We start from the raw sequence: 14,412 nt of genomic DNA on the forward strand, positions 1-14,412 counted from the left end.
TTTGTCTCTCTCCAAAGGGGATAGCTGGAAAGAGACAAGGGACGAATTAAACTAGGATCAAAGCTAAACGACGTTGGCGAGACAGTCCCTTTCTCTCTCTCTCGGTGGAGAATAAGAGATCGGCATCCCTCGGAGTAAAATGACAAGCTCACGCGGCTTCAGGCAGCGAGTCCCGAACCTAGTAATAAGACACGTTTTTGTATGTTGAAATGCAGAGCGAGAGAAGAGTATAAAACACGGAGAGAGCCCTGTAGAGCCAATAAGCAGCTGCAGGGACGAGCATGGCTTTGTGCCAACGGTTGGCCGCTGGGGCAGCGAATGGCCGAGTTGACTCGAGACGGCGGAGATATGGTGCCAGCCACAGGGGCAGGCACGCGGGCCCTGGATCAGGGGTGTTCCGCTACCCCTGCCGGTATGGGCCCATTACGAGTCACCAGCCCTGACCGTCTCCACGGTCGAACAGTATGAGGAATTAGCAGGCAGCGTTGAGCTTGAAACGCAACGCTTATTGCGCGAGCATCGCTACGACACTATTGGCAATTTCCTCAGGTATACGCGATAATCTATTATCCCGCCGTTTCGTTATTCTGTACCTTGTAACGTTTGTATCCGTTTGCGCGCAGGTTCTACAAGGACTACACTGCAAGTGGAGAGAGTGCGCTGGATCGATTCTACCGGAAATATCAGCCACTGATAACACACGAACATCATACTTGCGTCGGTCTTGGATTTGAATTATTACATCGATTGACAGGATTGAACAAGCGATTCCCAGGAATAGCAAGTGGCCTCTACTTAGTATCTTGCGAAGAGGTGAGTCTGAAGTCAAATACGTATACTACTCGCTTTGTTCTACGACGGTGTGTTAACAATCGGATCTGCCAAGAGAAAAAGTGGGCGCAAAACAATGTTAACAGATAGGGACCGCCGAATTTTAAAAAGGATTGTGGCCTAGCAACATACAGCTACCGCAGCAAACAGCAGAACTGAACAGTCACCTAAACCATCCTGTTTCAACAAAAACACATTCACACGTTCTCATTGTTTTGTCCACCCCTGTACATTGCTGTCGTTTTTACTAAAATACACCACCCAATACCCGGTGTCGCCCATTTCACTTTTGATTATTGTACAAAGCTTTATTTATTAACAGTAATAAGTGAAAGTAATAAATACACGTTGAGTTCGAAATTGCAATTTTGTCTATTAAACGTCGTAGCGTATGACGTTCGATAGCTGTAGGAAAAACGAGTCTTTGTCGGCGGATATTTGATACGGCCAAGTTGCTAACAGTACCTTATGAGAGAAATGTTTTGTTTGCAGACGATTGGTGATATCGCCGGCTATGTTGGCGGTCCACCGGCGGCGGACAGCGGCGAAAAGGAGCATGTTTTAGTGTGCCTGAAAATCGAGATTGGCGGACGCCGCGGCGTCATGCTGCTCGATCCCGGTTACCACGTAGCGCGCGTTATCACTGTGATGGCCGATAAATTATACCCTCACACGGGCTGGTTCACGCAATCTGACGAGCCGACCTGTAAGAAAGAGTACAACTACTGTCTGTGCGCCGACGATCCCGATTATGTCGAGTGGCACGAGAGGAAAACCCGACCTGGTGCCTTGGAGAGGACGCAAGTCGCTCTCATTTATGTGGCAAGGCCATATTTAACTGCCATTGACGTTACGGAACGTAGAAACTTGGTTTATAATCAGAGAAGTCTCCTCGCCAGAGATACTAAGGGTCACGTCACCGCCGGCATATATTTCCCCGTCGTCCTAGACGTGAACAGGGCGCAGACCTTCACGATTTTCTACCAGACCGGCAACGGGAAGAGGCGAGTCAAAATGGAATTCAGCAAGTTCTATGGTTCGCGCAAGGTACAGCTCTTGATATTAATCTCGAGATTGATCGAGAAATACTTTCGGGCACGTGACTTGAAATTTACAGCGGGAACGCCCTTTCTTTTCAGATGAGTCCTGAAACCGAGGAAATGGAGATGATAGCGGAATGTGCTCGACAACTCAATATTTCGCAGGATATCTTGGAGGATACGCTCTCTGCTCTGGCCACTATCATGAACGATTCGTCATTCGTGGCGCAGCTGTTGGCTATCAACGCGAGAATTAACACCTTGGCAGAGGACAATTAACGAACACAAGTCACTCCAATCAATGGAGCGTCGACACAACGTTACGTTTTGTTACTTCTTTTGCCCGCTTTCCTCTTACGTTCTTTCCCTTTCTCTCGTAGCTTATTCGTTCTTTTATTTGTTATAGTTACGCTTTGTTACAGCGCTTGTATATTTGCATATATACGAGACGAGTCATGTAACTTTGCAAACTCTTCGCTCATCTTGAAACTTTTATATGCTGAATGATAAATCGATCATTGCAAAGGAAATCCTTTAAGTTGACTCAATCTGTTGCAGAAGTATGACGCTACGATGCATACTTCTTCGCAAAGATAGTTTATTATTCTGCGTATAAAAGGATAAACATCAATCTTAAACAAATATGATTCACTCAAAAAATGCATGATTCAGCTTTTATGACAAAGCGTTGCTTTTCTTATCACAAGATTCATAAAACATTTCGACAATTCTAGTATTGTTTTGCGCATGCAATTCAATGAAAACATTAACAGATGCGATCGAGTGACGTAATTCAAAATATATACGATTTTAAGTCTGATGATTTTATACATTAGCTTTCTATCTAGAACGCAACGCGAGGCTGGTGATCATTTTATTCTTGTAACTAAAAGGTTCTTAAACGTTTTGCTTTTCTCTTTTATATTTTACTCTTGGACATGTAAGCTTTTGGGTTCTATGGTAATATAATAGATCGGTGTGGTAATATTTTCATTGAAGGATATTGGCACTAACGCAGTTAATAGATTACCATTTATGTAGAAAGAACTGCACTAAAATTACATTGGTACAAGGGATACTTTTGTTCTGTCGCGTGCGCGCTTCCACGTTGCACGTCGTTACTTCTTTAGAATAACGTAATGCGTATACCTTTCAATTGTAAACACTAAATTTGATTTTATTTGAATAAATTGTTTGACGGACAAGATACTGTTGTTTCCATCGATAATACCTCACCTTTTGGCTCAATAAAAACACCTTGCAAACCTCCATCATCGATACGTGGGTTCTGAGAATTGATCAAACAGAACATCCAAAGTCAAACTGTAAGATGCATTTGAAACAAGAAATTTATTTGTATTTCCCTTTACACTTTCCAACATATTTAATCCTTACAATAATGAAACTAGCAAAACCGATCAACTATCGATGAATGCGATATCTGTGATTACATAATAATAAATATAGTATTTTAAGAGGCAGAATACATATGAAAGTAACGTATCAAAAATTGTTGCCTTGGTTGATTAACGGCAAAGGTTCGACCTGTATGTAATATTAAAAAAGTTTACATTTATTTCCTTAATACTCTCGACATGCAACTGAGATTCTACAGATCTATTTAAATAAATATTTTATTCTCGTACCTAAAAAAAAAGAGATAACGTTGCAGCGTCTTACTGGACCTGGTTTAAATAGTGTTACACGTACCAAAATAATAAAGCTTCGTGTGGGCGAGTGAGATAATAACTTTTAGAAAAAATAATCGTACAATTTTCTCAGAACGTTAATGATTGTGAAGGAAAATATATTTCTAGTCCGTTTAAAGTAAGCCTCGTTACTCGAGGCTCTCATAATAAGGGGTAGAGTAAAGTACATTACGAATAGTAGTCGGAGATATTCTAGTTGTCGCTAGTGGAAACAGCGTGACGCTTATTACTAACTTGTCTATCCGGCTCATGTTCGCGTTTTCGGGATCCAGACGTAGCTTGCGATGTCAGTGACGGTTCGGCCCTCGAAGACGCTGCCGGTTCCGGAGACTTCAAGCTGCAAGCATGTAAACCAACACGTTTTTGCGTAATACGACAAACCATCAAAAGACGTGGATATTCTACGTGACGACGTTGTTGCGAAACTTTATTGTGCAACGCTTTGATGAAGAGAGGGAAAAAAACAAGACGGTGGAATGTAAGCGAGATAAGCGAGTCATGCTCTGCAATTGAAATTGCTATATTTTTTTGCATGATTTCTGGAAAATAAGAAAATTATATGTGCAAGCGTGTGAATGTGTAAAATTAATGTATCTATTAAAAATGTACGTCTACAAGCGGATATTCTAAAAAATATAATATTAAATATGTATTACGACTATCACAGTCGATAAGTGTTTAGCAATGACAAAGTATATTGTACTATTATGGAAACTGACACTTACGTAAGAATATAATGCAACCTTAATGTACACCTTAATATATTTAAAATGTATTAATATCGCAACTAGGATCGACCATGGATATCGCGCTATTAAATTGGAATTATTCTGTAGTTTAAGCGTAAGAAAAGTATATAACACTTTGTTCTACTTTAATAGAATCACATGGCTTGCATTCCATTCCAAGTATACGATACACATCTCTACGCTTTCTAATATCGAGATGGACATGAGAAATATTACTGGAAACACAAGTGCTTGCGATTACGAATTAATATTGGAAAATGGAATTGATACGAAGGAAAAGAAATGATGTAATGAAGCGCAACGTACTTACGTTGCATAAACGTCACTGGTGTATACTATGCTTTTAACTTATTAATATTTGCGGCTGTACCTGCAATACACACACAAGACGGTATATTCTGTATCAATCTTTACAGACTCACTGTATTATGAATTATGTGTTAGCACATCGTAATTGAAGTAATTAAGATTGCAGCACCGATTAATAATATTGAGAGATGATGTAATGAACACAATACGAAACAAACCACGTCATGAAATTGATTTCGAAAAACTGACAACAATAAATAAGCATAATTTGGCGCTGTGACAACAAATATCTGACATTAGAAGCTTTCTCCAAATCTAATAATGAACGTCCAGCGTTGGGAAAGTTACCTCATAAAAGTATTACAGTTACTTTCTTGCAATGAAAAATAAAAATAGCAAATCTGCATTTGAATTGTAAAGCGTCAATAAAGGCGTTTATGCAGCAAATGCAAAGCCTAACGCAAACTGTGGAGGTTTAAGAAATTTATAAAGTAACTGTTCATGTAACTATTGAATTAGTTACTTCTCAAAAAAATTACTACTGAGTTAAGTTGCAGTTACAGATACAGAGAAAGTAACAAAGTTAGAGTTACCGAAAAAATAAAAAGAAACTATAACTGTAATTTCGTTACAAGTAACGAGTTACTTCCCAACCCTGTGAACATCTCATTGAAAATTGCAATATCAAGTATAAAAGAGTATAAGATATACATTGCTATAATAGAATAATAATATTCTTACAAAATGTCTTAAAGTATTAATGTCTCTCCTGAAATTTATATTACATTAGCGTAAAATTTGACTGCAAAAGTAATATCGCAGTAGCAAATTATAATTATTAGAGATTGAGCGGTCAATTTATCTCGATTTATCAATATTTATCTATGCATCCGATATAAGTGCTGCAATGTAATTTTCTTTCTTGTGATATATGTATAGTACATATGAAACAGATTTGATGCTGTGACAACGTTAAATTATGAAGTGGAATGTACTTGTTTGCTCATTGTATACATTTATGATGAAACGACAGAAATATTAATTTAGCTTCTTCAAGTATGTGTTTTTTATACAAGTTGCAAGTTTTAATCTTTAATGCGATCGATGCAGTTGACAGAAATCAAACTTACCTTGAAGAGGGGGACGAGTTTTTTGTTTTCAAAGGATTTAACGACCTTATAGCACGTCTAGAAGAGGGTATCCATCGTCTACTTGAATGTCGACTACAAAAGTATGGGACAACAAGACAAAGATAAATAAAAAAATGGGAGAAACATTCCAACAAAAGAATAAGTAACAATATAAAGAATGAAATGGCAAGAGCGAAATAATGCTAAGTAGGAAGAATATTTTACAGGTCTAGATTATTCGTTTTCGCAGAGATCAACAAATTAAATTAAATTTTTGTACTTGCAATGAAAATTACGCATAAACAGACAAATTGAGTCTACTTAAATATGAATTTTATATGAAATATAATAATGAATGTGTACATAAAAAGAGAGAAAAATTAAGTAACAATCGATGTTGCAATATCTAAATGCATGCAATGCTCTTACAATGCATATTGAGAAGCAGACATGCACATATTTATTTCAAAGTTGCATACAGAAAGAAGGAATGAGGATATACATATGTGTAATACATATATAAAAAGCGTGGCCACGCCTGATGAAATCCTGTATTTCCATTTATTATTTTCTGGCGTGTCTATCTCCAGTTCTTATATCTGTTGTAGAAATATTATAAAAAAATTTGTCAATAATTTTTATAAAAATATTATTATTAAAGTTTAGTTAGTTTAATCTTACAAATAAAATTGTTATCACATTTAATTTAATATTAAATAAGTTAAACGTCTGCCAAAATGCTTTGTAGGATATTCGATTTTGCACTCAGGTTAATGCAATATGATGAATGTACAACTAGGACTTTAATGTATATTTCAATTATTTTTCATAATGTATCTTCTCTCTTTTTTTAATAACAATATGACTGTGCTGCACATGTGTAAAAAGTAAGGTATTAAGTTAGACGAAAGTGTAGAAAGTGAAGCGAGGAATATACGATATTATGAAGTGTACGATCAATACATGTACCATGCAACGTTATAATTCACCAATACAATAAAACACGAATATACTCTACCTTTGTACAAGAATTTACTCATTGAATGATATATACTTCAACCATTCTCTTGTAAGACACTAACCTGGCTGGTAGATCTGTGGTGGATGGTAAAGCTAATTGCCTCGGCTCTGGATTAACCCTGTTAGTAGCAGCAGCTGAGTGTGCGCCATCAATCGCACCAGCAACGCGACGAGTGCGCGTTTGCCACTCGTGATTGAAACTCTCTGCTTCCTCTACAAGTACGAAAACAATTTACATACAGAAGCAAAATTAACTCCCCCTCTCGACGAACGAGTTTTCGCTATCTTTCAGGCCACAAGAAAATTACCCTCTTCAAGATTAATAAATTCCTGCCGCTCTTCCTCATCGCCGTGCATATTTCGCTCTCGCTCAAGGATGTGTGCCCTCTCGCCAATGTGATGACCAATAGCCATCTTCCTGGTTCCGGTACGAGAATCGCTCATGGTCTTTTTAGTCTCTCTGATGCCGCCGGGTGCCATTCTTGTAGACATGGTCTCCTGATAAACCTGCGGCCGACCATCGGGACCGCTAGACATGGTCATTACCGACTGGCTCATGAACGAATGACAACTTGGAATTTGTCCACCACCCGCCGCCGCCGCCGCTGCCATGTTGTTCTGTAAACGTAACTTGTAAGTTATACTTGTATTACAATTAATGACAATTACACAATTTTACACTGTTCACGGTTGCTTTAATTATTAATAACCTCTGGCCGACTGTCTTCGATTATACTCACAAAATCGTATCTTCCAAAGTGAGGAGCGAACAGAGAAACTGGCAGATTAGTATGGATGTGCGGCATAAGACTGTTCTGGCCTATCATGTCAAACGGATCGGGGAACATGGTGTTCATCATGTTCATCTGCCTCATGGTATTACGCATGGTCGACCTAATAACAAACAACGAATCCAAAATTCCTGTATTTTCACTTTGAATTTTTCAATTGGTACACAACACAGACATCTACATCTTCTTGCGACACGCAGAGGACAAAATAATAAGAGAAAACAAACGACGTGGAGTAGCTCGATCGCTATGGAAACCTATTTTAATCGAAGCAAGATACATCAAGCAGTCTACTTTATGCTGTAAAATTCTTCTTTTCTTTTAATTAAAAGGAGAAAAATAATTCCAGGTAATTGTGGTATCAAGAACCGCCTTATTGCAAAGATAAAGAGGAATTAATCGTTGCGTTAACTTAATGCATTATTTTCACTGGATATCGTCAATGCTAAGTTAGTTCTATAACTGGAAAACACATTTTTAAAAATAATTATACTTCTAATAACTTTAAATAATTTCTTCTCCCTTTTAAGTTTAGAATACAAATTATTGCTTATCACAATGCATAATGTTCCTAACGAATTGTTGGTTAAATCTCGTTCTCGAGGAGAAATCGAATCGGCTTAACGATTTTGTACAAAATATTCCGCGACATAAAAAAGAAGACATACCTACGCTGTGTGTGTGGGTGTGTTCCACACACACACACACACACGCGCACACACACATCGTGTCTACATATCTGACGCTTGGATGTTACTTATTAAGAGGCGATTCGATATTAGACATTTGAGGAAATCTAAACTACGCCTTCATCGATAAGTGGCGCTTAATTTCGAGGCAACGTATTCTGAAATGCCAGCGACGCATCTGACAGGTTCATCAAGAGCCATTGCTCTCCCAAATAGGACTGCGACTACTCGGAAATGACATACATGTATAAATCATCCGTGCGAGATGATGGTGGAACTTACCCGAACATATTGAAGACATCTTCGTCGCCCATGAATCCAAACAGCGACATTTCGTGGGATGCCTTTGGGATGCTCGGGGATTCGAAAAATTCACCTGCACAATCAATAGAAAGTGGATTTTCGTCTCGACGTGCAATGGTAACGCACGAGAACAGCCGAGAGTCGCGAGCGATCGCGAGCGCCTCCTTGCTCTCGTGGAAATTTCCAGAACTAACCCGCGCAGTCAATGGCCGCGCTCAGCAGAAAAGGTTGCGCTTTGCAACCACGTTGTAGAATTCGTGAATCTGATTGGCGTATACTCGTTAATTCGCTCAAGATTTAGAGAATACGCCAATCAGATTCACGAATTTTGCAACAGTTGCAAAGCAGCTTCTTCTGCTGAACGTAGCCAGTGACAAGATATTATAATATATTTACCGGAAAAGCGAATATCCTGTGGCATGTGGAGTAAGGCAATATCGTTTTGAGCCGGTCTGTATAGCGGGTGTACGACGGCTGTAGTCGCAATCATTGACACACCGGGGCCTAAAAGAGTGTTGTATCCAATGCCGGACTTGTCGATGATGCCGAACACCACGAAAAATGTCTGTGAGCGGCTCTGAATACCCATATTTTGTTTAGTACAATTATAAACTAAATTAATTTATAAGTTTATAATTGTACTAAACAAAATATGGGTACTCAGAGCCGCTCATTGCGTAGAGGGGGATCACAGAAATTTTTCGTGGTGTTCGGCATCATCGACAAGTCCGGCATTGGATACATCATTACTGTTTAGCCAAAATATTATTTCGAAATTATAATTGCACTAACAATAATTATATATTATTTTTAAATATACAATTTCATCATATAATTTGACAAATATTTTCCTATTAAAACAGTTAATAATATAATAACGTTTGGTAAGCATTAACTGGAACGTACTCTAAGTAAATTGGTGTTTGGTCGAAACTGCCCGTGGATACGCGATGGGAAAACGATCGGCAAAATGGCGGAACCTTTGGAAAAATTGGTCGTTACACGGGAAAAGGATTTTGTCAAACAAAATATTCTTCGTGCGAAAAGTTCCTATCCGGCAGAGCCCAAATGGCGATCCGTCGATACTCGTCACGGTGACACATATGATTTAAAGAGGAGCGGATTGTTTCCGATATACGTGCATAAAAAAGTACGAGTACATATATGTGCGGAAGCAAGCGCTCTTCGCTTCTATAGTCTTTCGTATTACTTCTCACAGTTTTAAATAATTAGTTTTAACTTTGTGCGACACTATTTTTCAAAAATCTGCGTGTATTTATTCTAGTTGAAAGCAATTGGTCATCTTAAATGAAAGTAACTAAAGTTCAATAAGTAATTAACTTAATAGTATACGTCATTTCAATCGATTATATCCTTCAGAATTATGGAAAAGTACCGAGATTCGTCGCAAAAGCTGACGAGAGGATGGAAACGGAAACAACTGAACGGTTTGACGGGGAGAAGGTGTCAGGAGTATCGGCGTGCCGATACATCGACCAAGAGGAGCGAAGGATACTGCTGGATGTAAGTATCTGTGGGTGCTTTCCAGCAATGTATCGATCAAATTTACATCATGCTTCGATCATGACTTGGTACGATATCAAATTGATAGAATTTTAACTTTTCTCTTCTTGGAAAGGGCCACTTTAATCAAAACCTGATCAAAGTAATTGACGATTAACTTTCAATGTTACGGACAATATTTCTAGCCGCATCCCAGTGAGAAATGATTCGTCGATCGACGTCGAAATGATGTCGAATCGACGTCAATTCGACGGTGTCGATGTCGATTCGACGTCGTTTCGACGTCGATCGACGAATCATTTCTCACTGGGATTTTCTGTCCTTTTATCTACTAAATGCAAAATGTACTTTGAAACAGGGTATGAAGCAAAAGTGGGAGGAAGCGATGAAACGATTCCGAGGGTTACCGTTCCTCGCAGACACCTTGCCGAAGGCGCAGAGGAAGGCGAGGATGGAACGCGAGTTGCAACAACTCGAGAAAGACATAGCGATTGTCGAGCAACATCAGCATATATACGTTTATGATGACACGACGCACAGCATTAACGTGTTTTAACGCCTGTGAATCGACATAATAAAAATCTATATACATGTTGATATTTAAACTTCTGAAATTCTTATATGTAGGAACACGGATTAATGTAATAAATGAGCCCATTTTTTCTGTGTATCATTAAGAAACAATTTCTAGATTTCTCATGTATGTACGTTCTCGTCCTGAAAAGTTTTCGAATTAATTATCGATGTTTGTTGATAATTTTTGTGCAGAATCTACAGTTTAGCAACGTCCAGCGTCGCCAATCCCACACGGCAAAATTCTCTAGCACGTTCACTCAGTTGAGCCAACTTTAAAGGCCTGTGCCCACGATGGCCCAAGTTCTAGTTTCGAGAAATGCGTAGCCAATCAACTTGCAGCTTTCACGAGACCAGGAGGTAAACACCTGCCGCATTGGCGGCATCGATTTCTGCCACGGGCTAAGACGCCGACGTAGAGAGGCGCGATTTCGCGGCCGCCGGCCACGGCTGGAATTGGGCCAATCGCCACGTCCGTTCGCAACGGACGATAATTAACTAGCAAGGGAAAAACGGGCAAAACGTCGATACGACGTTTGCAGCCCCCCCTTTACGACGATTGTGTTCGAGCTCCGCTGAACCTGCCTGCCCCGCTGGAAAATATTGTTGTTCCCGAAGACTTTTGCGACAGACTCGCGAAGCTAGTTCAAAATGGTAATCAAGTGCGCCGCGCGGACACGCCGAGTCCGCACAATTTCCTCCGCGTTCGCGATATCGTCCCGCATTTTTCCGCCGAGCCCCCGACTCTCCCACCGTCGAATACGATCCCCGGAGCGATTTCTACGAGGCATGCTCGCCCCCACGCCAAACGGATATGCTCTAAAAGTCGTTTCTCTTGCAGGGTAACGAGAGTTCGCTGCCTATGGAACTCTGTTCGAACTGTAAGTTGTCGGGATCTGCCCTTGGCTTTTACTGGAATTATCTCCAAGTAACCTGACACGCTTTCGTCAGACGGTGAAACGCGACGAGCGACTCTCTACCTTAGAGATATTTCGTGTATTCCTCGAGCGAAATGTGCTGCATGCGCACAATTCGCAGTACCGTTAGAAAGCGTTGATTAAGATTTTGGAAATTTGCACGGCACTCATCTGATGTTTCATGATATGTAAGTGTACTTTGTTCCTCAGTCGATGTAGACGAAATCAGAAGATTGGGAAAGAGATTTCGGAAGCTGGACTTGGACAACAGCGGGGCCCTCAGCATCGACGAGTTTATGTCCCTACCCGAATTACAACAGAACCCGTTGGTGCAGCGTGTCATCGACATATTTGACGCGGACGGTAACGGAGAGGTAGATTTCAAAGAGTTCATCCACGGCGTATCTCAGTTCAGCGTTAAGGTAACCTGCCCCTTTCTGTGTCAGTTATCGTGCCTTGGTATGCAAACCATTTACGCGTGACGTTAACTCGCAGGGCGACAAGGAGAGCAAATTGCGATTTGCATTTAGAATCTACGATATGGACAACGATGGTTATATAAGTAATGGGGAGCTTTTCCAAGTGCTAAAAATGATGGTAGGCAATAACTTGAAGGACACGCAATTGCAGCAAATTGTCGACAAAACAATACTGTTCGCCGATAAGGATGAGGATGGCAGGATTAGCTTCGAAGAATTTTGTTCGGTGAGTTAATGCGTTGGCGTGTACAAGAAAAAGAAACTAGGAAAAAGTCCCCAATTACGAGATAGGCTTCTGATACGATGGCGATTATATAATGAGATTGTGGGCTTTCAATATCCAATTTCCCAAGTCTTTTTCGCGACGGTTGCACGCGCAATCTAACAATAAATTTTCCACTGAACAGATTTCACAGTAAAGGTGGTAAATTTATGGTGGGATCGACAGACGACTCATATTAATTTTGCAGAAAGCTATCTTGTATTAGTAGACTATATCTGTACGTCTTTTGTGAGGCACATTACACATATTTTAACGACTGTTTCAGGTTGTTGGCAATACAGATATTCATAAGAAAATGGTAGTTGACGTTTAAGTGACCAAAGTTTGTGGAAAAACTCTTAATTTACAAAACATGGTATGTTGATTGAAGTCTATAAATTAATAATCTATTAACAACAGATCTATGGGATAGTTCTAACAGAAATCCGTTTAGAGTGAACTCACACGATTATTGTTCTTAAGCCTTTGATCATTACGAGTCTATCCAAGTGGAAAAAATTTCATGGTATGCCAGATTATACAGCGTGGCACGTGCGAACATTAGATCAACGTTATACAACCATTTTGGTGTCGTTAAAAGTATTATGGAACGAATCAAATTATCTTGCGCGTTCCATTAAAGATAAAAGATCAGCAACGCCGTCTTAAGTACAACCTTTAACTAGCATCTTAAGTTTAATGCTGCTCGATCGCCAACATTTTCTTCGAAAATTCGCGATAAAGTTAGTCTTCTCCAGCGCCAGTCGAAAAGAATTTCGGTACATAGATGCACTTTGTTCCTTTTACTGAATCTCGGTGGAAAAAGCACGAAAGTAAAATCAAATTTTTGCGTCATTGATACAATTGCCATGTCATAAAAACCTATCGAATTTCCGTCATTGTTCAAAAAAATAATTGTTAATATTATCTTTAATGACATTTTAATATCGTTAAAAATTTCATTCGGTAGTCTCGGCGAGTCCTTAAGGATATTACTTTTGTGGGCTAATATCTTAATATATTAATATTCAAATGTATTAATATATTAATATTTTAGGAAAGTTATAAACTTTATAGAATCGACTATTAAGGTGTATTATGTTTATAATAAACAACCACGAATTGTGCATTCGGAAGATACAGCGAGGCAGTTTCTACGGAGTTGTACGGAATACTAATTATTAAGCTGCGAGTTTACTTTGTTAGCTTTTATGTGTACTTGCGTATACAAGCTGTGTACTCCCTGACATTGGATGTGTCAGTTTGTAATTTTCGAATGTACGATTTATTTATTTATTTAGATATTTATTTATTATACGCGCGATTAGTCGGAAAAAATAATTTATCATTATCTTACCAGATATATTAAGATATTTATAATACAAATAAGTTTACTTTATCATTGTTAATTGTTTCTATGTATACTTACATGTTACATGGTCTTATCATATGTCTAATTAAAGTTTAAAATTGTGAAATATATTAAGATTAATCTACTATAAGTACTGCACGTTTCATTTACGATGCCTGTGTAGAATACATATGTTCTTAATGATTTTTGTATTTCAGTCACATTTATATCATTAAATTTATATGCTGTTTTCGAGAATCTGTACTTTGCACATACATGTGCTATATACTCAATATTCCTTTTGTGCGAGAGATTTTTCAACTAGCCGTTTTCTTTTTTGCCCCCCTTTTATTGTTTCGCAGTTTAATGAGTTAAAATTAATGGAAATCAATGTCTATATCGCAACCAGTGTTAGCGATTCCTCTTTGCGCTTGCGCGACATTCGAATGTCAAATGCAACGATGTATACCGTAAATGCTACGCCAAGTTCTAAGGCCGAGTTTCCACGGAGCGCGACGTGCTGGGTGGAAATTCAACGAGGTTAAGAGGATCCCCCAAGGTCGAGGCCTTTGATGGTGTGCGCCATCTAAACACGAAACGCAGCATATACATGAGCACACGGACACACTACTACGATACATCACACCCAGACATAAACACGAAAGTTTAATTCTAGCTATACTCTTATTTTAAACATCTAATCCCAATTTAGAGGGTTTCACAGTAATTCTGCAT

At 39.0% G+C, this 14,412-nt stretch overlaps 4 protein-coding genes across 8 annotated transcripts; 3 read left to right on the forward strand and 1 right to left on the reverse strand.

Annotated features, from left to right (window-relative positions):
- Positions 1-331: 331 nt before the first annotated feature.
- On the forward strand, positions 332-3,078 carry LOC105568370 (the record flags this gene model as incomplete). Its single annotated transcript, XM_012024000.1, has 4 exons — positions 332-549; positions 624-813; positions 1,324-1,878; positions 1,971-3,078. Coding segments are annotated over 4 exons (1,143 nt in total), but the record flags the coding sequence as incomplete, so codon positions are not given.
- Positions 3,079-3,202: 124 nt separating this feature from the next.
- Positions 3,203-8,715, reverse strand: LOC105568232 (myeloid leukemia factor). Of its 3 annotated transcripts, XM_012023707.1 has the most exons (7): positions 8,551-8,713; positions 7,529-7,682; positions 7,097-7,406; positions 6,851-7,001; positions 5,769-5,861; positions 4,640-4,699; positions 3,837-3,917 (listed from the first exon to the last, which is right to left on the reverse strand). In XM_012023707.1, the coding sequence occupies exons 1-6, from the start codon at positions 8,598-8,600 to the stop codon at positions 4,681-4,683; spliced, it is 777 nt and encodes a 258-aa protein (XP_011879097.1). In that variant the 5' UTR covers positions 8,601-8,713; the 3' UTR covers positions 3,837-3,917; positions 4,640-4,680. The 3 variants fall into 3 exon arrangements, with proteins under 3 accessions (XP_011879095.1, XP_011879096.1, XP_011879097.1); XM_012023705.1 differs by lacking the exon at positions 4,640-4,699 and having other exon boundaries at positions 3,203-3,917; positions 8,551-8,715; XM_012023706.1 differs by lacking the exons at positions 4,640-4,699; positions 5,769-5,861 and having other exon boundaries at positions 3,203-3,917; positions 8,551-8,714.
- A 232-nt stretch (positions 8,716-8,947) lies between these two features.
- LOC105568231 (enkurin-like) lies at positions 8,948-10,884 on the forward strand. 2 transcript variants are annotated; one of them, XM_012023702.1, is made up of 4 exons: positions 8,948-8,997; positions 9,435-9,721; positions 9,952-10,095; positions 10,454-10,884. In XM_012023702.1, exons 2-4 carry the CDS (start codon positions 9,542-9,544, stop codon positions 10,649-10,651), a joined length of 522 nt encoding a protein of 173 aa, XP_011879092.1. In that variant the 5' UTR covers positions 8,948-8,997; positions 9,435-9,541; the 3' UTR covers positions 10,652-10,884. The 2 variants fall into 2 exon arrangements, with proteins under 2 accessions (XP_011879092.1, XP_011879093.1); XM_012023703.1 differs by having other exon boundaries at positions 8,960-8,997; positions 9,461-9,721.
- A 308-nt stretch (positions 10,885-11,192) lies between these two features.
- On the forward strand, positions 11,193-13,932 carry LOC105568233 (calcineurin subunit B type 2). Of its 2 annotated transcripts, XM_012023709.1 has the most exons (6): positions 11,193-11,322; positions 11,510-11,549; positions 11,796-12,007; positions 12,081-12,290; positions 12,613-12,702; positions 12,810-13,932. In XM_012023709.1, exons 1-5 carry the CDS (start codon positions 11,320-11,322, stop codon positions 12,658-12,660), a joined length of 513 nt encoding a protein of 170 aa, XP_011879099.1. In that variant the 5' UTR covers positions 11,193-11,319; the 3' UTR covers positions 12,661-12,702; positions 12,810-13,932. The 2 variants fall into 2 exon arrangements, with proteins under 2 accessions (XP_011879099.1, XP_011879098.1); XM_012023708.1 differs by having other exon boundaries at positions 12,613-13,932.
- The last annotated feature ends 480 nt before the right edge of the window (positions 13,933-14,412 follow it).

This window comes from Vollenhovia emeryi, unplaced genomic scaffold (assembly GCF_000949405.1).
Source record: "Vollenhovia emeryi isolate VEMERY1.0 unplaced genomic scaffold, V.emery_V1.0 DF939130.1, whole genome shotgun sequence".
NCBI lineage: Eukaryota > Metazoa > Arthropoda > Insecta > Hymenoptera > Formicidae > Vollenhovia > Vollenhovia emeryi.

Coding starts and splice junctions, on each gene's coding strand:
- LOC105568232 (XM_012023705.1), bottom strand. CDS start 8,600: ATGTCGCTGTTTGGATTCATGGGCGACGAAGATGTCTTCAATATGTTC. Junction 7,683..8,550: donor GATGTCTTCAATATGTTCGG/GTAAGTTCCACC, acceptor GTTTGTTATTAG/GTCGACCATGCGTAATACCA. Junction 3,918..5,768: donor AACTCGTCCCCCTCTTCAAG/GTAAGTTTGATT, acceptor ACATGCTTGCAG/CTTGAAGTCTCCGGAACCGG.
- LOC105568231 (XM_012023702.1), top strand. CDS start 9,542: ATGGCGGAACCTTTGGAAAAATTGGTCGTTACACGGGAAAAGGATTTT. Junction 9,722..9,951: donor CGATATACGTGCATAAAAAA/GTACGAGTACAT, acceptor TATATCCTTCAG/AATTATGGAAAAGTACCGAG. Junction 10,096..10,453: donor AGCGAAGGATACTGCTGGAT/GTAAGTATCTGT, acceptor ACTTTGAAACAG/GGTATGAAGCAAAAGTGGGA.
- LOC105568233 (XM_012023708.1), top strand. Junction 12,008..12,080: donor TATCTCAGTTCAGCGTTAAG/GTAACCTGCCCC, acceptor GTTAACTCGCAG/GGCGACAAGGAGAGCAAATT. Junction 12,291..12,612: donor GCTTCGAAGAATTTTGTTCG/GTGAGTTAATGC, acceptor CGACTGTTTCAG/GTTGTTGGCAATACAGATAT.